Source organism: Aphis gossypii, chromosome 1 (genome assembly GCF_020184175.1).
Source record: "Aphis gossypii isolate Hap1 chromosome 1, ASM2018417v2, whole genome shotgun sequence".
NCBI classification, from domain to species: domain Eukaryota; kingdom Metazoa; phylum Arthropoda; class Insecta; order Hemiptera; family Aphididae; genus Aphis; species Aphis gossypii.
The window spans coordinates 66,102,533-66,127,803 of NC_065530.1; the positions used below are offsets into that span (position 1 = coordinate 66,102,533).

At 28.8% G+C, this 25,271-nt stretch overlaps 4 protein-coding genes across 4 annotated transcripts; 3 read left to right on the forward strand and 1 right to left on the reverse strand.

Moving 5' to 3' along the window:
• Window positions 1–257: 257 nt before the first annotated feature.
• Window positions 258–5,353, reverse strand: LOC114121984 (uncharacterized). Its single transcript, XM_050198563.1, has 17 exons — window positions 5,102–5,353; window positions 4,833–5,036; window positions 4,412–4,594; window positions 4,100–4,321; window positions 3,616–4,027; window positions 3,387–3,552; window positions 3,201–3,322; window positions 2,952–3,097; window positions 2,474–2,647; window positions 2,190–2,390; window positions 1,836–2,132; window positions 1,633–1,772; window positions 1,320–1,567; window positions 1,075–1,237; window positions 768–1,011; window positions 471–706; window positions 258–401 (listed from the first exon to the last, which is right to left on the reverse strand). The coding sequence occupies exons 1-17, from the start codon at window positions 5,216–5,218 to the stop codon at window positions 275–277; spliced, it is 3,402 nt and encodes a 1,133-aa protein (XP_050054520.1). The 5' UTR covers window positions 5,219–5,353; the 3' UTR covers window positions 258–274.
• Window positions 5,354–5,529: 176 nt separating this feature from the next.
• On the forward strand, window positions 5,530–8,931 carry LOC114121974 (ubiquitin recognition factor in ER-associated degradation protein 1-like). Its single transcript, XM_027984502.2, has 5 exons — window positions 5,530–5,751; window positions 5,824–5,938; window positions 5,998–6,152; window positions 6,635–7,192; window positions 8,620–8,931. Exons 1-5 carry the CDS (start codon window positions 5,749–5,751, stop codon window positions 8,692–8,694), a joined length of 906 nt encoding a protein of 301 aa, XP_027840303.1. The 5' UTR covers window positions 5,530–5,748; the 3' UTR covers window positions 8,695–8,931.
• A 3,381-nt stretch (window positions 8,932–12,312) lies between these two features.
• Window positions 12,313–15,540, forward strand: LOC114121976 (WD repeat domain phosphoinositide-interacting protein 4-like). The gene is made up of 7 exons (XM_027984507.2): window positions 12,313–12,633; window positions 12,723–12,797; window positions 12,889–13,072; window positions 13,144–13,324; window positions 13,387–13,595; window positions 13,788–14,008; window positions 14,976–15,540. The coding sequence occupies exons 1-7, from the start codon at window positions 12,588–12,590 to the stop codon at window positions 15,083–15,085; spliced, it is 1,026 nt and encodes a 341-aa protein (XP_027840308.1). The 5' UTR covers window positions 12,313–12,587; the 3' UTR covers window positions 15,086–15,540.
• A 396-nt stretch (window positions 15,541–15,936) lies between these two features.
• On the forward strand, window positions 15,937–24,874 carry LOC114121967 (histone acetyltransferase KAT8). The gene is made up of 7 exons (XM_027984492.2): window positions 15,937–16,403; window positions 21,969–22,080; window positions 22,154–22,298; window positions 23,091–23,309; window positions 23,380–23,610; window positions 23,690–23,934; window positions 23,999–24,874. Exons 1-7 carry the CDS (start codon window positions 16,211–16,213, stop codon window positions 24,243–24,245), a joined length of 1,392 nt encoding a protein of 463 aa, XP_027840293.1. The 5' UTR covers window positions 15,937–16,210; the 3' UTR covers window positions 24,246–24,874.
• The last annotated feature ends 397 nt before the right edge of the window (window positions 24,875–25,271 follow it).

Genomic DNA, 25,271 nt, shown 5'->3' on the forward strand with positions numbered 1-25,271 from the left:
TTACTCTATTCAATTGAACACATTATTTGAGTTGATATCTTTGATCATTTTGTACACAAATTAAAATCATGAAGTTTATTAAGAAGTATTCAAAAGTAATTATTATCATTGCAATAATATTCAACAATTGAACTTCATATTCACAGAAATTATTATCAACAATACTTCCTCAAGTTTTTCAACAAATAATATAATTTCCTAAAAGAGTCAAGTAAGGTAGGGTATTATTTTTTTAAATAAATCAATTTAAGAACAAATAATAGTTTTCCTTGTTTTAATCGCTGATGTTTTTAATTTTTTTAATTTTTTTGTTTGACACAACTAATGATTTTCTTTTAACAGGTGTTTTCCCAGTAGGTGTTTTTGGGCCGACATTTTCATCCAAGTGGTTATTTCTAACACTAAAATGTAGAAAAACAATACAATAATTATTGAGAACTTAATGTATATATATTTTATTTAAAAATTACTTTATTTTGGCAGTATTGATTTTTTGAACAGCCTGTCGCAGTTTATTCCAGTTTTTACGACCTACTTGATTGAATCTACTGGTAGAGCTCTCTAAAAGCTCCACAAGTCGAACCCAATCACAACAATGATGTGAGAATTTGTTACCACAAATTATACACAAAATGTTCAACAATTCATTTATGTACCTCTGGCGTCCAGACACATCTGGTTGACTGTCATCCAATGAAGTGAAGAACTAAAATTGAGATTTTTTTTAACAAAAATATAAAAATAATCACGGCATTAATGAATCATACTTTTATAATAAAGTCAGACAAATTCTTTTCTATCTCATCAAGTTGAGTATCATCCTTTAATTGTTCCAAGAGTCTTGTGTTTTGATAAAATGATACTAACATACATATAGCTTGTGATCGTCTGAACCATCTAATTGAATCATTAAAGGCGTATGGCAGAATACTCTCAACTAAATTAATATTTCGTTTCCATAATACTTTGGACAGCAACGACTCAAATAAAGATACGGGTAACAAACAGTCTCTATTTTAAGTAAACAACACACATCAATGAAGTTATGTTAAGCTAAAATTTTTAGTCAATTACCTTTTAGTAAAGAAATCTTTAAGTGAATCCTCCAAAATACTAATTACTTTAGACGTTTTTTGTTTTTTTTTTGGCAACCCAGAAATTATGTGGACATATGATTTTACAAGGAATGTGCAGCACTGTGTTATGTGTGTACTAATATCCAAAAATACAGGTGCAGCTAATAAAGATATACATCAGTTTTTAATTTCATATAAAAATGAAATATGAATAAATCATAAAAAATTGTCTAGTAAACTTACTTCGTACACCTTTATCCATTAAAACTTTTAAGACCATTGAGATTAATTCATCGTCAACAGCATCTGTATTATTGATTTTTTTGATCTGACTGATTTTTTTTAAAGCTGATCGAACTCGAGTCTCCAAAGGTCGCTGTTGAATATCCTTAATACAATATTCCAATAATGCAAACAATGTTGGAATAGTATCTAATATGAGACACAAAGATGGATTATTATCCAAATAGATATCCACCAAATCCATAACCCTATAAAAATTAGATATTTGAAATATTTAATTAAATCCTTTTAAACCATTGAAATAAATAGGTACCTCAATCTAAAGTTAATTTTCTCTTTAATGTGTTTAGGATTTTTGTTAGAACTTTTCTTATAGTTCTTAAATGCTTCTGATAATAAATCATCCATCATTTTACCATCTTCCTCAGTCATATCATCAATATCAACAGATTCCTAAATAAATGATATATTTAACAAATTTTATCTGGTAATTTAAAGTATTTAAATAATAGTTACATCATCTGAATGCTGATTAGCCGACATCATTGCTTTGTGTAAAGCTAATTTTAACTGTTCAGTATTATCTTGATCGTCATCACTAGATTGTTCATCAGTTTCTGAACCATCAGTTTCTTCATCATCTTCGTTATCTAAATCATGACCATTAATTCCATTGCCATTAACTTTTGTTTCATTATCACCATTTTCTTCTTCATCATCATCATCATCATCTTCTTCTTCTTTATCACTTTCAGACTCTTCATCACTATCATCCATTGAATTTGATGCAGTATCATATTGAGGATTTAAAACCTATATAAATTGTACAATATACATATACAAATATATAAATAAAGATGAATAATTTACTTGTAAAATTTGATGAGAAGCTTGAGGTGTTAATTCTGAACATAAATGTGAAAATATACGTGAAATTAATTGTCTTAATAAATAAGACTCTCTAGCTAATAATGACAACATCAGCTCTACTACAACTTCGACCCAATTGAGTTCGTCTTTTTTTTCGTTTTCGATATCGTTAGTATGGTGTTCATAACAATTTTGTAACTCCTGAAAATATAAAAACAGTATGTTTTATTTCCTATATTGTCTATAAATAACCATATAAAAATATTGAAACTATTTAGCCTTACTTGTAATGTGTCAATAGCCACTGATGGTTCAACAAACAAATATATTCCCATTTGCAAAAACAAAGTGTGGAAAACAAAAAGAATTGACTGCTCTTTAGATTTTGTTTCACATTTCTTTAATTTTTTTTCTATGTCTTTGGTTGTTTTAACCATTTTTTTCCAACTAGTCATATCCTATAAAACGACAAAAAAAAAATTGTTGTAAAAAAATTTTACAATGTTTAAATATTAACCACTTTTGTATTCATAGCTATAATATTAGAGTATATTTAATCTATAACATACATACAAAGATAATAATATTCTTAACTTTAAACTTGACAATCTGGCATATCAAATAAATTTTATTTTAAAATTAACAACATGAAATTGGTCTAGCTAAATGTAAATTTGCTGTTGCATGTGTGTCTCAAATGATTATAAAAGAAAAAATAATGTCTGATATTATTGTAAATTATTTATATTTATAAGTACATACATCATTTGAAGTTTTAGACCGAAGTTGACGCCCATCTTTTAATAATTCATTAGTATGATGAACAAGTGTAGATAGGGTTATTCTAAGTGTTTCCATGTTTGGTTGTTTGTGGCTGAGTGCTTTCATAAAAGAGTCTCTTATGATGGCTACAAAAATGAGTTGAATTATTTAAGAATAATTTAATTATTACTATTAATAATTGATTATGTAACATAAATTAATTCATTCATTATACATAAAAAAGCTCACCTGCTAACTCATGACTTATATGATATTTATCAGTTGCATTTGTGAAAAATGCATGTTCCAACATAAATTTTAATTGCTCTATTTTCCAAGTAACATCAGTACAAATTTGAAGCCCTAATAGTCTAAAAATAAAAAATATATATAAAAGTGATATACATAATAACACATTGATTTTTAAATGTGTACCTAGCAAGAAGTTGAGCTGCGTATCCACGATCTTGTATCTTCCAGAAATGTGTCTTTTCATTGTTTGCTTTTTTTTTCATAAGTATAACTTGATGACATTGTTTGGCCAAAAGCTTAATATGCTGTTCATCCATTTTTATTAAACAGTTTTGAACAATTTTAATACCTAGACAATTACATTTATGTAAAAATTGATTACACTAAAGATAAAAAATGTAAAAAGAAATACCTGTTATTTTTTCTACCATCATATCTCCAGGAGGTAGAATGAATTTTAATAAGACTTTATATGCAATATTAGGTGTAGCAGATGAGCTGAGCCGGTCCATTACAGCTGATATACTTGAACGAGTATAAGATATAAGTGCATCAGCATTTGGACGAGAAAATGATTTTAATAATATATCCATAAACCAATTAGAAAGTAATGAATGTACACTGTCTAAAGAACTATTCTTAACAATATTTGTGCACAGTTTCATAGCTGCCATTTCTTGATAACGATTATGTGGGCCTGTGAAATGTGGCTGAAGAACACTCCAAAATGATGAAATAAGTGAATCGCTATTGTCAGCAGATGTTAATGCAATAGCAAATTGTTCATACACAGGGTGTTCAAGTACTTCCACAGAGGAAATGTGCTGGGTACAAAAGCAATATAATTAGTAACAACATACTTAAATCAAGATGGTAAAAAAAAAAAAAATACTTACAAATACTAAAATCTTTGCAATATCATTCATTGATTCATTACATAGTAGTTCAGTAGCAGTTTCTAAAACTCTTGGAATAAATGCACCATTAATTAATTTTGGATAATGACTATGCACTTGAATAATGCAATACAATGAATCTAAAGTTTGTTTTGTAATAGGCAATCCAATGTATTTTTTTAAATAAGGCCAAATTATTTCCGAAAACATAACATTATTGGACTAAAATACAAAACAAACAATGTATAGTTAAAAGCAAACAATAATTGTTATTTTTTTTTTTTTTACACAACTAGAATAAAAATCACTTACTGAATCAATTCCTTCAGTAAAAAACTTGTAGGTCAATAGAGGTAAATAAGATCTTGTTTTCATATTACTTAAAAGTTCTGCTACAATTGCTTTTTGAGTATCCATTGCTCCAACACCAAATATTCCACTTCGTATCATAGCACCATAACATAACACTTTACCTGACAAAACATCACCTTCTTCCTATAAAATGTAATAGTATTTTAAAACTTATTACAATATTCTAGTTAAATATATTATACATTGAAAATCACCTTAAGGTTAGGTTTAACATCAAAAAGTTATTTAGAAGTAGTTATATTCCTAGAAATAAAGTGTCTTATCCAGTCATAATATAAAAGTTATTTACTATCACAAGTTATATTTTAAATCCTAAGATCACTATTTTCTTAACATTATAAATATTGCGACAGGTACTTACAGCTTTTGAATCGTATTTAGTTAACTCCTTATCTACAATGTTTTTGAAATTGTCTAGATTGAACCATGGCTTGTCAGTCAAATGGCTCACAATAACCACCAAAATAGAATAATAAACAGTACGGACTTGTGTCTTTGGGGACCCTAATCCACGTACCAACCTTGTTAATACATAATAAACTTCTTTTTGCCGCTGCTCGTCCAACTAAAAACAATAATTATATAAATTTAAAAATTTCACTAACTATTATTCAGTAGAATATGACTTACAGGTTCGTTACTAAAGAGCTGTAAATGTTTCACCAGTTGCATGCATAGTTTCGGCTGGCCATTGTGTGGCGCTTTAACGACTTTTGAGAAAAGATCCAAAACAGATTTACTGGCCATAGTTAAAACAGTTTAAATACAACGATTAAAACGATTTCATTTCCAAAATAATACTTTTGAATTCAACAGTACACGTAAATCTACATGTGACGATTCAAATTCGGTTCAAAGAGGTCTGACCGAAGACTTGAAAGAAAACACGTGATAATCATTTGTTTATCGCCGCTTACGTTATCAACGAATGTGGCCAGGGAGAATACAAAATGTTTGAAAATATTGTTCTTTTGTGGACCTGTGATAGTAGTGATAGTAACTATTTTGCAGTGGTCTGTTTCTGATATCAGACGTTATTATCATTGTGTGACTTTGCATTATAATATATTATATTTTAAAGTTTTGAGTGTTTTGATTTTTTCAACGTCATACTCATACACCACAATTCACAATTTAAAATAATATTCATTTACTAATTCTTGTACATTTATTTTACTAATTACTTAGTGTAATAAATAACTACTCAGTAGTCAGTACTCACACTCGTGGTTAAGAATCGCCAATAAATCACCCACAATTATAACTTTAAAAATACAATGGTAATGAAACCGCTAATTTGTTGTCTCTGTTTGATCTCAAAATTTCGTTTAAATTAATAAATTATATTTCAGTTTTCTCTGAGTTTATTCAATGACATACTCCGACCGTTCAACACGACATACAGATGTTGGTCAGTTTCAATGCTTCCAGGCAGTGAACGAGAAGATGTTGAACGTGGTGGAAAAAGTAAAAGCTACTTTATTCCATTTGTGTTTACTATTTTTTTCTTAACACAAAGGTTTCAGTTATAATGCCTCCATCTGCTCTGGACACATTGACCCGGCTAAATATCAATTACCCGATGTTGTTCAAGCTTACTAACAGAAGAAGCAACAGACAAACACATTGTGGTGTACTGGAGTTTATCGCTGATGAAGACAAAATATATATTCCTTATTGGGTATTGAATATATTTCATATAATAATAATTAACTAATAAGTATAAGTTGAGTTCTTAAACTAGTTTTTTATAAATTCATGTTAAATCTACTCACAATGCATGAATTTTTAATTTAAGCTAAATAATTAAAAATTCAAATAAACAAAGGTAATCCTATGGAAAATTTAAAACATTAAAAATTACACAAGCACTTATTTTTTGCTAACAATTTATCCATAAATATGTATTATACATTTATACTTAATACTTATAGTATTATATAAATAAATTATTATAATTTAAAACAACCCTACAACAAAGTGAGTAGTTTAAAATAAAATGGTTTTCTAAAATATTATTGATAGTTGAGATAACCTTTATTTACAAGATAAATTTTTAGTATAGCAAGACATTTTAATTTCTTTATCTGTATAAAATGTAAATTCAAGTTTTTCTATAATTATTGTAACCCTCATGTGTTCTACTTACTGTATTTTATTTAGATGATGAAAAACCTATTACTAGATGAAGGAGATATGGTGCAAGTTGAAAGTGTTTCATTAGAAGTAGCCACCTTTTCAAAATTTCAACCTCAAAATTCTGAATTCTTAGATATTACTAATCCAAAGGCTGTTTTAGAAAATTGTTTGCGTAATTTTGCTTGTCTGACTACTGGTGATGTAATAGCCATAAAATACAACCAAAAAATTTATGAAATGTGTGTGTTGGAAACAAAACCTGGCAATGCTGTTAGTATTATTGAATGTGATATGAATGTTGAATTTGCTGCCCCAGTTGGCTATCAAGAGCCTAATCATGAAAAAACAACAGCTACAGAAGATATGATGGTTGATCCTGCTGATTTAATGCCAGAACCAACTGGTTTCGTAGCTTTCAAAGGTTCAGGCAATAGATTAGATGGTAAAAAAAAGAAAGATAATACAGATGATCCTCTCAATCAAATTAAACCAGCATACCAAAGAGGTATTCCAGATTATAATTATACCATAGGAACTATTCAGTTCTTAAGAAACATCCGTCCTGTTATTAATGACAAAGAGGTAAATATTATATCACCTAATGTTAATATAATAAGAACTTTCTAGTCCGACAACCTCAATAATCCTACACTGTCTTTTCTCTTCCTCTCTCCCATATACTTATATGAGTCATTATTAAATTTGATGTATCAACATTGAACATACCTGATAATATAGTTTGGAAATAAACATGAAAAAAAGATACAAATTAAAAAAAAATTCATTTATTATTTGTGTTAAATTTCATTAATTATAAATTAAAAATACATGTATACATTTTTGTATCAATACTATTAATAATAAGTTATTTTGTTTTTATCAAGTCCTCAATAATTCAATAAAGCCTCTCAATCTAACAACACTTGGTCCCAAACAAGTTTGACTAGCTAGGTCTTACAGTACCTATATTGTATAATCTATTTTACATTAGACTGGTATTTCAATGCATATGTATATATATATAATATAGGGCCTGGCAATAAAACCTCCCATATTTCAAAAAAGTAGTTACAAATGAATAAAAATACAAAAAAATTTTTTATAGTTTTGAATTACAAATGATATGCTATACGCTATGTAAAATAATTACTTAGTTTTAAACATTGCTTCCGTTAAATGCCATTCTTTATTGTTGATACATTGACAAAGCGTTTCCCGCAAGTTTTGACTTACGAGTTACCTGATTTATCACCTTTCCCTTGGGGGGATATTTAAAGGCACTAGTTTACTGTCATCGCTTTATATCAGTGGCGGACACAGGAAAGGTTTTGGGGGTTCAAACCCCCCCCCCCCCCCGAAATGAATGGAAGATTAATTTCAAACGTAGTTATTCTCACTTATGAACCTTCACAAAATTCTAATTTTTTCAAAACCTCCCAAAATTTTTTCCTGTGTCTACCCCTACCTTATATCCCTATAAACACTACTACATGCCATTACACCTGAAATGACACAAACTTTCCGGAAAGGCCTAATCAACATATCAACCACGAAGGATGGTATTTAACAGACGCAATGTTTAAAATTGAGTAATTATTTTAATGTAAAACAGCATAGTATTTGTAATTCAAAAAAAAAAAATCTGTATCTTTATTTATTTATTACTGCCGTTTTGAAATATGGGAAGTTTTTGCCAAACCTTGTATTACATAAATACTTAATTGATGTTAGTATGTTACTAATGACACTACTGCTGCCTATAACAACTTATCCAATATTATAGATATGATGTATAACTATAATACTGATTAATTAATTAGTTGATTAATTAGCCCCAACTGGCTACTAAACTTTTGTAAAATTGAGTATACAAACAAAAATATTTTTATGTTAAATTTATAGGTATTTCTTACCAATAAAATAAATCAATTTACTATTTTGTGTATTATTATTTATTATTTATTATATGCTATGAGTTATATTATCTAAATTAATATTTGACATTTCAGAATGAAAATAAAGATGAATTTAAGCCATTTGCAGGATCTGGATCAGTACTAAAAACAAAAGCAAAAAAAAAATAATTTAAATTGTTTTCAAAACTTGTACATATTTGTTTAATATAAGAGCATTTAGATTTTAAATAATGTACTTTTTAGTTTATTTGTGATAATTCTATATTTATTGTAAACTGGTTTTAATTTAGTGATAATTAAGAATACATATCTCATACAATTAGCATATTATGCTTATTGTAAATAGGAATTTCACAAAAGGTTATAGAAAAATATTAATAATAATAATAATTTTTTTTAATAATATTTACAATGACTTATTTATTTATTTTTCAATTATTTGTCAACAAATGAACAATTATTGAACACAAAATAACTAGTTTAAGAAAAATATCTTAATACCTTACTAGGCTTACTACCTATAATGGGGGGGGGGCAACTTGTGACTTGTGAGCCACATGGGATTCTTAATGGTCAGATTTTGCTCACATTTTATTTATAAATACAAAATTTACTTATTAGTTATTACTGTTATGAATTTAAATGTTTTTAGTATATATTTATAAAAAATTATAAAATTATTTAAAATGTATTTATAAACATTACGGCTCTTGGCATAATTATATTTGTCCATGTGCCTCGTGATCACATTTATGTTGGCCACGCCTGACATATAATAATATACTATCAGTATTTATTTTATTTATTTTTTTAACTGAATAAACAAAGGTTATTAGTTTTTGATTTTAATCATACTACATAATAAAGAGTATACTGTATACTATAGGTGTATACTGTTAACAACCATAATAATATAATAATCATAAATTCATAGTAAGGTTAAATAAATTTATATGTTATGGGTGATGTTAACATTTGGATAATTTCAACATTAGTCATCCGGTTTGGCTGATGTGTAATTTTTCGTTTATGAACGTGAAATATCAACATTATCTGGATAATGTTAACCTCATCCAGTCAATATTGCCTATTGGATAATGTTAAAAGTTATATTACCTATATTAAATAGATTATATAATTGTGTTAGTATTCTCTACAATACTAAAGTATCGGACTGCCAGAGTATATAATATTTAGGTCTCTTCATAAGTTTCTCTCTGTGAGAGTCTTTTTACCAGATGTCGACAGAAGATGAGTAAATCCAAGAAATATTTTATTTGTAGTTGTATGTTTTGAGGATGGGCATTTTTATAAACTTGACAATAAATAAGGTACTTTGCCACAGTTATATACTAGAAATCAGTTTGGTTTTTGTTTGTTATTTTTAATAAGGCTTGATGAGGTGGTACATGTAGAAAAATCATTGACGGAAATTGTGAGTCTATTATCAGACGGCAGTGGTCAAGGATACTAAAGGTACCTTATTCATGTAAGAGGAAATGTGGCACCAATCGATGTAAATGTAAATCATCTAGCATTTTGTACAATTAAAAATGTCATGGAAGCATGCTTTATAATTATAAAGGAATAAAGGATATGTAACACATTAACACTTTAATTCTACATTTAAAAGTTAAATTAATATTTCAAGAAATAATTTAAATAATTTAGCCAACATTTAATAATATTCATGGCGGTTAGGGTCATATACACATATGATTTAAGGTCTGTTGTCTTCACTAATAAGTTAGAACAGTTAGGTTAGGTTAGTACCTAAACTAACCTTGAATGAGGAATTTTGGAGTTTGTAAACGAAATTTCAGGACAGTCCTTTGATCCAAGAATGAATAGGTATAATATGAGTAGATTTCGGTTAGTTTATTTTCAAAGTATACCTACCAATGAGATAGCGTGTTTAGATAGATGATAGATGATTTTGAAGAATGTGACAGCAGATGAATGGATAGGGATTGGTATTTGGTAGCTAGTTACTAGTAAGTACTGCTAAGTGCTAGTACCTATGGTAAGTATAGCACAAGTAAGACAACAACTTTAGGTAGGTAGTTGGTGAAAACTGAAAAATAGTAGGTATGTATTTTGAGCGAAAACCAAATTAAAATTCTGCAGATGTGCCAGTTGTTTTGTGAAATAAATATTCTCTGAAGAAGTTTTTCTTTTTCGAAATCAATTATAGTTAAGTTTTGTATAATTTAGGTGATTTAACTCTCAAATTATTGTTTTATAGGGCCCTTTATAATTAAATTTAAATTCTAACTTTGGATAATTTTAAGTTTAATTTATTAAAATTAAAAAAAAAAAACTTAATGAAGGTAATCAGTAATCACAGTCCACTGTAGATTAGCGTTTAAGTTTCAAATGTTGAGAAAATTGAATATTTATGAAAAATATAATGTAATTAAAATCCTAATCACTTATTGTTGTAATTCGAAATAATATATTAATTGTAGGGACTTCAGACTTGATTTCCTACTTGAAATTAGTTCATTTATTATTACTATTGTATTAAAAACTAATCAAGGTTCCTTATAAACCATGTGTTTTGAAAATGAACCTAAAAATATGTAGGTACCTAACTACTAACTTCGTAAATGTTTATGAGTACTGACTACAGAGTACGTATTTGAATTAAAAACGTTGACGAAATTTTATGTTCACGTATCTACCTACGTATTATTAAGTATATATTATTATATAGTTTGTTGTAATTAAAAAATAAAACAATACCTAATCGTAGATTATAGATACCTACTTCAATCTTAGGTACTTACCTACTTGAAATTTTCACAAAACTAGTAGGTATATTATTAGTACTCACACGTGGTACCTACCTATAATTTTCTAAATATTTTGATTTTTTTTAGTTGCTTATAGACATTTGAGATTTTCAATTTTTTTTTTCTATAAACTTCTATAGACAAAAAAAGCTTTGAAAAAGTTATTTAATACGAGGTTTCTCATAAGCTGTATTTTTACAGCAATTTCAGAATATTATTGATACATTGGAATGATTTTTTTTTATAAGCATTTGAATTTTAAAACATACCTACTTAAACAACTAAAGTAAAGTAGTAAATAGTATAATACAGCAGTAATTACTAATTTCCTACCTTTCTTTCTTTTTCAAGTAGGTATAAATGGTATAATACAAATATAATTCCATATTTTTAATTATAAACATGAAAAACTGTATCATATTCTAACGAAAATAGATAGTGTACGATTCATACCATGGCATATCACGCTACTCATTAATCATTTAAATTTTATAAAATTAGATTTTAATAGACGAAAATATTTTAAAAATGTATATGATTAAGTGATGTGAATTTATTTTAAAGTTATACCAACGAAAAGAATGTAGATTACATAAACAGTAACTTTACTTGCTTTAATATTATATATATATATATATAAACCTTTGAAACAATGAAATATTTCTTTTCACAGTTTCACTTAATGATAATTTGGAAAATATTGGTAAATCCATAGAAAATTTTTACTGCATACAGCATACAGCTATATTTTATATTCTATGTAAAACCTAAATCCTAGTCCGCTAGTCATAATTATTATATACAAAATATACAACAAAGACCGACGGTAGTTTTATACATTGTCAAAATGTCAAATAACGAATCGGACAAAATAATAAAATATGACAATGTGGTTATTAATATTGTGTAACACGTTGTGTTATCACAGAATGTTATTTATTATTATACTTGTAGGTCTATGGACGCAATAGACTTTAGCAGGTGCGCAGTAGTGCAGTACCACTGCTGTAAAAATATTATCTACAAACGTGCGCAGTACCATCGAACAACTATTTACTATACTGAATTACGAGTGAACGTGATGGATTGCGGTGATTACGATAACAAGAATTACAGTATCCAACGTTAATGGCGTAGTCTTTTGTTATTTTTGTGTTTTAAAATTTTCGTTTTTAAAGAGTTTTCGAAATTTGAACGGGCTTGGTTGACTGTGTGTATGAAAAATATTGTCGTCTGTGACTATTAGTGATACGTAACTATAAAAACATGAATGAAAAGGGCATAATCAGTTTGAGTTTCAATCAAGATCGTAGTGAGTGTATAAAAAACATTTCAACTTACTGCCCGCTGTAGGTAGTTGCAGGACGTCACTGTAATCTTTAAATGTTTGTTATGTTTCAGCTTGTTTTGCCTGTTGCACTGAAACTGGCCTAAGAATTTACAATGTTGAACCTGTGTCGCCAAGAGAGAAGTTTGGTAAGTCAACGTCAAATAACGTTAAAGGTTTTGGCGATTTTCAATATCCTATATTTACTATGGAAGCTATATTATTTGTTGTAATTTACAGATTTTGGAGGTGTATCAAAATGTGAGATGCTCAATCGAACAAATCTCTTTGCCATAATTGCTGGTGGAAAATATCCAAAATATTCTCAGAACACTGTACTGATCTATGATGCTTTATTGCAAAAATTTGTGATGGAAATTACTTGTGCCTCCAATGTAAAATCTGTACGAATGAGGAGAAATAAGTTAGTATAAACCTATAATATTATTCTTTTAACAAAATATTCACTGATATTATTTAAAATTTTTAACTTAGAATAATAGTTGTGACTATGGACAAGATATCTGTTTTTACATTTCCTTCAGTTGTTAAGCACATAATTAATTTGGATACTCGTCCAAACCCGATGGGACTGTGTGAAATTACTCCTTTAGAAACTTCCACAAAGCAAATCATTGCATATCCTGGAAATAAGATTGGTAGCATTCATCTTATGGTAATTATAAATAATATAATATTACTCAAAATTTTGTACAAAAGTAACTTTCTTTATTTTAGGATGTTTCAAATTTAGAAGCAACAAGTTCTAGTGCTCCTGCAATTCTCAATGCTCATCAGGGAGAGATTTCTTGTTTGGCTATTAATCCACTTGGTACACTTATAGCAAGTGCAAGTTCTAAAGGAACCTTGATCAGAATCTGGGATACTTCTCATAAAGTCAAAGTTGCTGAATTAAGACGTGGTTCAGATACAGCAACATTATACTGGTATGTAATTTTTTGTTTATAAAGGCAAAAAATGTTTGTAAATAATTATATTATTATGTATTTTTATTGTTTAAATAATTGGATACAAGTTTTTAGAATGATAAACTTACTATGATACAAATTGTAAAATAAAAGTCTAATACGATTAATTTATAATTAAACATTGTACTTAATCTGTTTGCATTTTTACAGCATAAACTTTAGTCCTAATTCAGAATTTTTATGCTGCTCAAGTGACAAGGGCACGATTCATATATTTGCAGTGATAGAATCTGACTTAAATCGCCGATCTAGTCTATCACCATTTAGTTTTTTCAGTTCTTACTGTCAGTCACAGTGGGCTTTGGCTACTTTTACAGTACCTCCTGAAGTGGGCTGTATTTGCACTTTTTTGACTCTAGATACTGTTGCTGGTAAGAATAAAATCATCAGATTTTTAAGTATATGGATAATTATTTAATATTATTTTTAATTACTATCATTTATTGTTGATTTGTATAAGTAATTTTTTTCTAATGGATTAAGTATGTACTTTTATAAGGTATGGTGTGTCAATAAAATCAAGAGTTGAGAAACTAAATTTAAAAAATGCTGATGTAGCATAATATTCTAAATTAATGGTTAAGAGGTACTCGCAAGTGTTGTCTCTGTCTTACTAACATACATCATATATAATTTGCATTCAGCAGAACACATTTTGTGATGTTAAGTTTAATATTAAAGTAAATTTACCTATTATTAAATTTAAAGGTAAGAAATAATATCTAGGAAATGTTATATGCTTTTATTGATATTATCATTTTAAAGTGAGTTCTAGCTATGTAAAATATTACAACTTTAAAATGTTCATAACTCAATTTAAAATGATACTATCAATTAAAGCATATGCCATTTTCTAGATAATATTCTTGCCTTTAAATTTGATGATAGGTAAATTTACTTTAATATTAAAGCTAAAGAAAAATTTGATATGATGTACATTAGTAAGACAGAGACAACACATGTGTGGGTATAACATTCTCTTAAGGCATTTGACCATTAAGAATTTTGTTATTTTATAAAAGTAATTTATTAGGAATTGCAAGTACTATTCATATAAATTTAATATAATACCTAGTATACTATAGTGTAAATATGTGATTGTTAATTTGGATTTGACTCCCACTTTTTAACTTAGTCAAGATCTGTCATTTCCTGTACTTTGTAATTTTGATATTATTAAAAATTTTGCTTGGTATGTATAACTAAGTATAAATTATACAGGCTGTTTGGATTTGCAATCAAATTAACTACTATTATTACTAGTTTGTTTATAATTTATATTATGTAGTCATGTAGATTATTTTATTTTAATAAAGTTTCCTTGAACTTATGTTACAGCTATTTGTCTTGATGGTACTTATCACAAGTTTGGATTTTCCAAAGACGGTACTAGCAGACGTAAAGCGTTCCAAATATATTTGCACAATTGTGAAGATGAAGAAATTTAAATTTATTTTTGATCTAGATTTCCCATAATATATAATTAATACTTTTTACTTATTGTAAGTCACTCCTAATAATTTTTAAAATAAATTTAGGTGACAATCATATAAAAAAAGATAAAGATTTAATAGATTTATATAAATATTTTTTTAATACATTATGTACAATGCAAATATTATGCTTTTTTGTTTTAAAATTTTAATTTAGTTAGTTCCAAAAATAATGTTCTTTTTTATTATACATTTTCTATATCTTATAGATTTGTAAATATTTGTTCTTAATTTGGTACTTAATTTTAATGATGAACTATATTGTATGTTGAATTCAAATTTTATTACTTTATATGCAAATATATTTTTATTTTTTAATTTATAGTTAAGAACAATTCATATTATTGTACGTTTTCTCAGCTTAATATTATGTAATAACTATTATCTTGAAAACAAATAAAATTTATTGATTTTGTCTTTTTTTATGAGGAATAACATAATGTGCCTGTGGTTTACTGCGTAGTATTTAGGTGCATACTGTTACTGTATAGAGGTTTGTTTATTTTGCAAGAAAAAAGGTACTTGAGAATATTACTATTTACTACATAATATCCCTCTAATACTCCAATTTATTGCGATTCAAGCGATCATAACTCGTGATTGGTTATCGTTATTTGTTCCACGACAGTTCCTGGGTATTACGTTGATTTTTTGTTCCATGACTGCGATGGCGAGGTCGTTTGGGCGGTGCTACAGAGCGGCACTGCGGCGCGCTGGTCGGCGTCGCAGTCTGGACGGCGCGGGGTGGGGTTCGTAGTCCAAACAAAGCCGCCACCGCCCGTACCCGACGTGCGACGCTCTCAGTCTCATACTTGCGAGCTCTGCCGTTGAAGACAGAAGACAAGTAATAACGAGTATTGCCTGCTGAGAATCAGTAGCTCATTAGTGACTAGTCTATAGCATACAGCAGTTATACTCGATACCATCGTCTTCGTGGTTACCGGTTATGCCGTCTCGCTGAAGATCAAAACGTGTATAGTCTTATTTTTATAAATATTATTGTTTTACGATAATCCCGCCACCGTCGCGCGCTTTTTTCATAATATACGGTATCGTCTTGTCCATCGCCCGGTAATTATTATGGTCGTGCAACACAGTGCGACTTCCGTCAGCATGGAGGTGGATCCGCCGCGGAACGCCAACAGCCCGGACGATCCGAAAACTGCGAACGGTTCGTCAGAGAACGAGAAAGCCGAGGACTCGGAATCGTCGGAAGACGGGCCGTTGGACGTGGGTGAACACTACCTGGTCCGCCGGTACGACGACTCGTGGCGTGAGTACTCATAACCGGCTGGTTAATAATATCTAATAATAAAATAGCATGAGACGTTCATCGATCGATGAGAGTAAATAAACGTTTTTGCTATCCTCGTCCGCATCCTCCGCTGGGAGCCGACCCGGCCGGTGCCGCACAACGTGATTTCATTGCGTGTGTGCGTGCGCGCGAGTCGTTGGTTTTGCGCCGCGTTCGTGCGGGTGCGGACGCGGTGCTCCGCCGCCGCCGATCGCTGACGAAATGTTGTGCAATCTATAGCCGTCGGCCGGCGCGCAACATGTGCGAGATCGTATTTAGCGTGTACCTACACACCGTACACACACGACATGCTTATTATTATTGTTATTCCTACGACCGACTTGTCGGGCCGACTGTACGTCTTCGGGCGACGGCTGCGGCGTCCGATTCGTCTGTTAATCCTACGAACGCGAAGCGCCGCGCCTGGGTCGTCGACTCGTCCGTTCTTTTGTTCGTATTCGAGCGCGCCGGCGGCTTCCAGCGCGGTCCCGACCCCCTCCCCCCCCTGCTCTACTTGCCCACCCATCTGTTCCCCGCGTCCGTTACCATCACCACCGTTGTTGTTGTTGTGATGGCGGTGGCCCGTCCCTCGACCTCTAAAACTTCAAAGAAAAATAAATAAGTACGCGATGACGTTCTCGTGCCGCCAAGGCGCGTTCGATATCGTTCGGCGGCGGCGGCGGCGGCGTTCTCGCGCGTAATTTTCGCCCGCGCATTTTTTTTCCCTCCGCCGCGACCGTCGTTCGCGTTATGTCCCGCGAATCGTTATTATTGTTTTTGATATTGTCCCGGTGGTCGATGTCGTGCGTTCCATGCTTGCTTTTTGCGAAACAAATATTTTTTTATTTTCAATGATTTTTTTCTCGCGTACTACTCCTTGTTATTTGGGCGAGTGTGATGTGTGGTCACTTCGTAATAAAAATTAAATTATCCCAATAAGCGATTTTAGCTTGACTAAAATAATTTAAATATCTACTACTTACCTACTCGATACCTACTGATTTTCTTGGTTATTTTTTTGTATTTGAGATAAATTGCTTAAGGTAGCGGTTCATAATATTACACCGTGAAATACAACTAAATATATATATCTCATGCTGACAATAATTTTTGTCGTCACACAACGCTCGTTATGTGTCAATAACTGTTGTTTATAAACTAGAAATTAATAATAATAGTTATATTAACTTCAGTTTTAATTTAAAACTGTAAAAATATTTGCGTGTACAGGTTTTATTTAGTTTTTATACATAGTATTAATTCTGATAACATTATCATGTAGAAAACTAGACAAAAATCGTCCCGTTCGTGTTTGTTAGGTAAATTATGCTCAAAAACTGGACTATCCTGTTTTAAACGTAATGTAATGGTTCCTCTATATTTTGTTCAGCGAATCAGTAGGTCAGATGTGCTTGTCCCTATTGCTGCATTTTAGTTTTTTTATTACTAATGGTTATTTTTAATAGTTTCCAATATTTAAATTAATACAGCTCAACAATTACTACTATAGTATAACCATGTGTTCGTGGAAACTCATTACTCTGTAAATATTTTTCAAATTTGTGTGCGGGACATTTAACTAGACTATAGAGCAGCACCTAGTTTTCAAACTTTTTTTATTCGTTTCACCTTTAACTACTAGAATCAAACACTGCGTCACCCTAACATCAAAATATTAAACAATCTTAGCTGTATATTTAAAAATTATTCTACTATTAAAAACAAAATACAGTACCTACCTACACAGAAAAAAAACGTTCAAAACGTTGATATTAATATTAATATAACAATTTGATTTTTTTCGCAAATATTTATTTATTTTTCTTTTCTCGTTGATATTTCGTGTCACCCATTAGCTGGGTCCATGCCACCCCGGTTAAGAACCACTGCTCTAGAGTAATGCATCATAAATTCGTATGACTTTTAATGGCAACCTCTATTTTGAATTAATCATTTTTTTCTTGTAATTTTGATCCAACTTGTCCCCTAAATCCAAAAGTGGCGAAATAAAAAATGGGTACTTACCTATCTATATAATTTTTTTCGTTCATAACACAATACAATAATACATAAGTAGTGAATAATTTATTATTTTAATAATAAATGCTTAAGTAATGTATTATATAGTGTTTTGAATGAAAAAACAGTTTAAAAAAAAATTAATTTAATACCTAATTTTTTTCGGGATTTTTTTTTAAAAATTATACCTAGCTTTTATTTTGTTTTTTTGGGGGGTTTAGAATAGGTACACGCTGATAAATCAAAATTCTAGGAAAAAATTGATTTATTTCAATTAGAGGTTAGGATAGTTCGTATACCTATCCGTTAGTTTGGACTCTATTTTTATGTTCCGCGAACAGAATTGATAAATATTTACAGGGTAATGAGTAATAAAGTGTTTAGTGTACTCTGTTTCCGCGGACACGCGGTATATTGAGATTTATAGATATAGCCGATATAGTTATACCTATATAAATAAATAAAAAAAAAACGATCATTACAAATTATGCATAGTAAAAATATAACTGAAATTTTTTTTTCATTAAAATCATTTAAGAATCCGAAAAATTCGAAACACATTAATATAATATTAATGACATTAGGTCCCACTGCTGTATTATAATTAATAATATTATACCTAACATTATTTTTCTATTATAAATATATTACATTAGTTTATTTTTCGTATTTTTGATAATCTTTTAATTCATTGAATATGATTCACAAACAGGAAGAGCGATAAATATGCGTAGGTAGTTGGTAACTGTCAAATCCTTCGTACAAATCCCTACGACACAAAATTCCTAATATTGATATTAGAATGTAATATTCAATGTAACTAGATTATTGATATTTTATGTTGGTTCTTCGTAAAAAATATTACGTATTCTTTTAATTTTGATTCAAGTTTTGTTTTTTTTGTTACTTCTAGCTTAGATTAGGTTTGTAGTATGTATTTTGTCTAGAAAAACTCAGCAGACTAATAAAATTAAGTTTTTCTACTCATCTCCTTACAACATCCTACCATAGTGAAACCGGTATCGATGGCAGGGTTTCACGTGTTATGTAGTTAATAGAATAGTAGATGAATCGTATACGGGTATTCATTGTTATAAATTATAATTTTTCTCCCATTGGTCGAAATATTTATTTGGGTAAATACTAAATAGTAATTTTATTATGTGATTACGATGATCACAAGCAGCCTATTTTTCTCTATTGTAATTAGTAAAAATTTCTTAAAATAAATATAGAATCAAACAAGTTTTTAACGAGCACTCCTATACTTTGTTCAAAATGAGATCGTGACTCGGTGACGACCTGACGTTTGTCGGGTGACGGTTAGACACTTCCCCCACCTAGTCAAACAATGGTTCGATGCTTCAGATCAAAGCCACGCCCATGCGCACAGCTTGGCCGCCGAGTCACGATCTCATTTTGAACAGGTTTTTAGGGGGACGATGCCCCCCCCCTGGTGATTTTTCATAGTATGTATTAATGTAACCCTTATCTAAATATCTAGATAGTAATTTTTATTGGGAGGCGGGGGTTGACATTTTGACAACCGCCCCCCCCCTTAAGGTTAAATCAAAACCGCCACTGTTAAAGAGTATAGTTTCCTGAATTATTTTTTTACAAATGCATATTGAAATTAATCATTGCTTGGCGTTTATCATTGAAATGCATTTCACTAAGATCGGACTGAGACGGTAACTGCTGTATTTGACTATTTCATCAAACGAATAATTTGAAAAAAATTGTTCAATAAATTAGTAGGAACAACTATTTGGACAGTTTTGCAGGCATTAGTGCATTAGAATTATATAAATATGGTAATAGACTTTATAAGAGACAAAAATCCAATGCTGGTGACAATAATAAACTATTACTTTTATTTAACCAGCATCAAAAAAAGGAAATAACACCTTCAAATTATTAACTTCCATTTATTATGCATGCGGATTTTAAAGATTTCTTTTCGTTATTTTTTATTTATATTATATACTTTTTTAATTTACTTTTTAATATAACTTTTGATGATGTTGTAGTAAATTAAAAAAAAAAACTGATTATTTTAACTTGTTAAAAGTTTTATAACATTGGTAATTGAATTTTTAATTTTTACGTTTTAATAATTGACAAAATATTATATATTTCCTTTGTAGGTATATAGCTTACATATATTTACAATATGTACTTTATGTGTATGGTAGTATAAAGGGTCTGCATTTTAAAATAAACATTTTACTCTAATGTATAAAGTGTACATGTTCAGCAATGTACCTTTTTACTCATCTAAATACAGTATTCACGTTATGCAGTTTAAACAAGGGTCCATACAAAATTACCGTTTCCCACATTTGTTTGATATCTAAAATTAAAACATGTACCTAATTTGTTTTTAATGTATTTTACCCAGACATACAAAAATGCATAGTAGGTATGAGAAAGTTCTAATGTGTATAATTTTATGTCTGTTTATTACATTTATTCTGCAATTATTTATATTCATTTTTAAATGTATAAATAAGCAATTACTAGATAGATACTATTTAAGCCAATAATTAATTACAAAACCAATATAATTTATTTATCATTTTCTTGTTAATTAATTATTATTAAGCTTGGTATTTTTATCTTATTTAGTAGGTATCTCTATAGTATTTTTCTAGTAGGTAATTATTTAAAAAAACTAGTATCAACCGTAACAGAACACTTTTAAATTAAAATTGGATTTTCAATTACGATTTTTAAAAACTGAATGTTATTATTATTTTTCTTATATTATAATAATTAAACGAATAAAATATAATAATATTGTAATGTATGATGTCATGGTTAGTCTTACAGTTTTTTTCTTGTTATCGATTGTCTGCTTTATGAATGATTGTTTTTCATATCTATTTTATTGGTATAAGTTTTATCTTCATGAAATTTATTAAAAAAATATGTTGTTTTTCTAACATTTAAGTAGGTACTTACCTATCTTAAATTTATAATAATTAATAATAGGTGATAATAAGTAATATTTTTATGCTATGTTTTGGGTATATATCTTATATATCCAATATCCCGGTTAATAATGTACTGTTGTGCTAAAAAAAAAATAAATAAATAAATAAATAGATAGATAGACAAGTATAAGTAAGGATTTAAAATTAGATATAAATATTATTTGATATGCTCTTAAGATATAGAACTACCTATAAAAAATGTATGAACATCAGAATTAATATACTATAATATAAAATTTTGATGAGTTTTTTGGTAGTTGTTTTAATTATTTATAATTAAGAAGAGTCCTATTAAATTAGTTGTTAATAACCTGCTGTGATACTACTTATACTTACTTAGTAAAAAAAAAATAGACAATACCTATATTTTTAATCCTATCTATTAAATCTTTATCTAATTTAAATTATACATAATTGATTAAATAAAAGTACACAAATTAGTTGCATATTAATATTTTATATTATTTTTATAATTTTTGTTGTTACGTTACTGTTAATATAATATATTTATTTGTCTATTATTTATTAGATCCTGCCGAAGTTCTACATTCGAGGTTCAATGATGCAGAACACTTATTTGAGTATTATGTACACTACGAAGGGTATAATCGAAGATTGGATCAATGGGTACCTAGAGATCGGTAAGGATCATTTAATTTTGATTTATAGCTTCTAAAAGTAGTTAGTAAGTTTAAACATCATATTATGGTTTAGGATAATGAATTCAAGATTTGATATTTCTGAAAAAAATTGGAAACAAAAGGATGTGAATAAAAATCCAGATCTTCTAAATCAATCAGATAGAAAAATCACAAGGAATCAAAAACGAAGACATGACGAGATAAATCATGTTCCAATGGTAAAAATTATTTACTAATATACTGTACCATTTATTAAGTTGCTAAAATATTAAATGTAATATTTAAGTATTTTAACCTCAGTGAAGTAATTTAGACTTCACTAGGTATACATTTGTGTGTTAGTATTTTTTTGTATTGTATTTGGCCCATGGGACATAAAATCTTTACTTCTATAAAGTTGTTTGTAAAAAACTAGAGAGAACTTCTTATTGAATAAATACTAATCTAATATGTTATCAACATTCAATATGTTGAACAATGAAACCAATTTCATATTGATAAATTTAACATTTGAATGTATTGAACTGTTATCAAATTTAAAGTTTAAAACATTATCTGTGCTTGGATTTGGCTGTTTTATAATATTTTAATTTTTCTGTGATAAATGAGCATTTTTAAACATTAATATTTTTCAATACATATAACTTGTATGAAAATTAATGTATGTATTAATTATAAAAACCAATAAATAAACAAATAATAGGCAATCGATGATAATTAAATTAATTAACACAAATTTGCATTTTTTTGCATGGGTCAGAGAGAGATAATAAATTAACACTGACATCTTAGTATCTTTTATAATTTGGCTATTCAAAATTGGTTGGAGGCAGTTAGATAACTATTATTACTGGAGTAGGTTTCTCAAAAATATAGTAGTTGTCTTAAAAAATTAATTAAATATTGAATTGTCAAAAACTAAATGTGCAAAAACATTTTTTTTTTAATATTCATAAATTTACTTAGAAAATAATTATATTGGTATTAATATGGAATTTTACTTTAACTAGTCTTATGCAGAAATGGATCCAACTACAGCTGCATTAGAAAAAGAGCATGAGGCAATAACTAAAATAAAATACATTAATAAAGTACAGTTGGGAAAGTACGAAATTGACACATGGTATTTTAGTCCATTTCCAGCAGAATACCAAAAAGAATCTAAAATTTGGATTTGTGAATACTGTTTGAAATACAGTAAACTAGAAAAATCATACAAATATCATATGGTGAGGACTAAATTAAAAATATTAGTAATTTTTATATATATATATATACATTATAATTGTAAAATTTTAGAGCCAATGTACATGGAGACAACCACCGGGTGTTGAAGTATACCACAAAGGATCATTATCAATCTGGGAAGTGAATTCCAGTCAACACAAAATGTATTGTCAGAATCTTTGTTTATTAGCAAAGTTATTTTTAGATCACAAGACACTCTATTTTGATGTTGAACCTTTTTTGTTTTACATACTTTGTGAAGTTGACAAAATTGGTGCACATTTGGTTGGATATTTTTCCAAAGTATGTTGATTAAATAAATAAAAAAAATAAACAATTCTAAATTATAACTAGTTGTTTATATTTTTTAATTTGATTTTAGGAAAAAGATTCACCAGATTGCAACAATGTAGCTTGTATATTAACAATGCCACCATTTCAGCGGCAAGGCTATGGCAAACTTTTAATAGCATTCAGCTATGAATTGAGCAAATTGGAAGGACTTGTAGCCAGTCCTGAAAAGCCATTGAGTGATCTTGGTAAATTATCATACAGATCTTATTGGTCATGGGTATTGTTGGAAATTTTGAAAAATGCTTGTGGATCTTTATCAATTAAAGACTTAAGGTATATATTTATCAACTACATTGATAAAGAGAAGAGTTGTTAAAAATTATGTAATTTATTGTAGCGCCATGACTAGTATCACCCAAACGGACATTATTTCAACGTTACAGTCCATGAATATGGTAAAGTACTGGAAAGGTCAACATGTGATTTGTGTGACACCAAAAAATGTTGAACAACTGATAAGTTCAGAACAGTATAAACGACCCAGATTCATATTGGAAGGAAGCGCTATTAAATGGACACCAAAAAAGTACAATCCTCGCCCTGGACCATCTAGACATTCAAGATCCCAATACTTAGCTGGATAAAGAAATTGATGCAGATCCTGTGAAATTATTAACATTACCTAGTAGTCATTTAAGATTTACCTAATGTAAATAGTTAAAACTTTTTTACATATATATTTTAATATATATTTTGGGAAGGTTTAAATGACAAGAGCAAACATCAGTATTGTTGTTCGTTAAGGACTGTTATGGATTATTGACAACAAACATTGAATTAAAAAAATATATACATTCTCGGAGTATTTTATACATCCGATGATTTGTTAGACTGTTAATGGGTGGTGTTGTAAATGATTTATGGCGAACACAATCGATGTGATAGGTTATCAATCTTGCTAGACTTGAGGTTGTTTCCCGGTACCCTATGGTGATAGTCTTGCATAGATACACTTATTATTAGGGTTTAGTGTGATATGTTTGCTATTTTGATTAAATACCATATTATATTGTCTCTTGTCATGCCTTTTCATCATGTGATAGTATTTTATTTTTGACTTTTCCAAGTACACGCTTAAGACATAAGTTGACATTTTAATTATCTCATTGTATTTCAATAATTTTCTATTTTATATCTTTTGTATTTCATTAATGAATGTGAATGTGCTTATGTTTTAGCGTAAACAAATAAAATAAATGCAAACTTACATTAACTTTGGCATTTAATTTTAAATATGAGTATAAGGATATATTATGATATTAAAATAATATGTATACATAATTTCCTATATCAAATCTTTGTTTTATGTACCTCTTTGGTTTCCTTTTTTTAAATCCGATAATTATTCATACATTTATTGATATCTGATATTAGCTGCATGATAGCAGTTTTATATATTCTGTTTATGAACTGATTGCTGTAACTAGTGACTGTTCTACACCCTTAATGCATCTCCTTTTCATATTTTTAATTTATATTTGGAGTAATGTTTGGTATTTTTGATGAACCAATCACTTGGTTAAAAAATAAAAATCTTTCTTTAAATGTAATTTATGACTTGAATAACATTCGATTGTGAAATTGTGTAAAGTAAAACCAAAATTTATAGT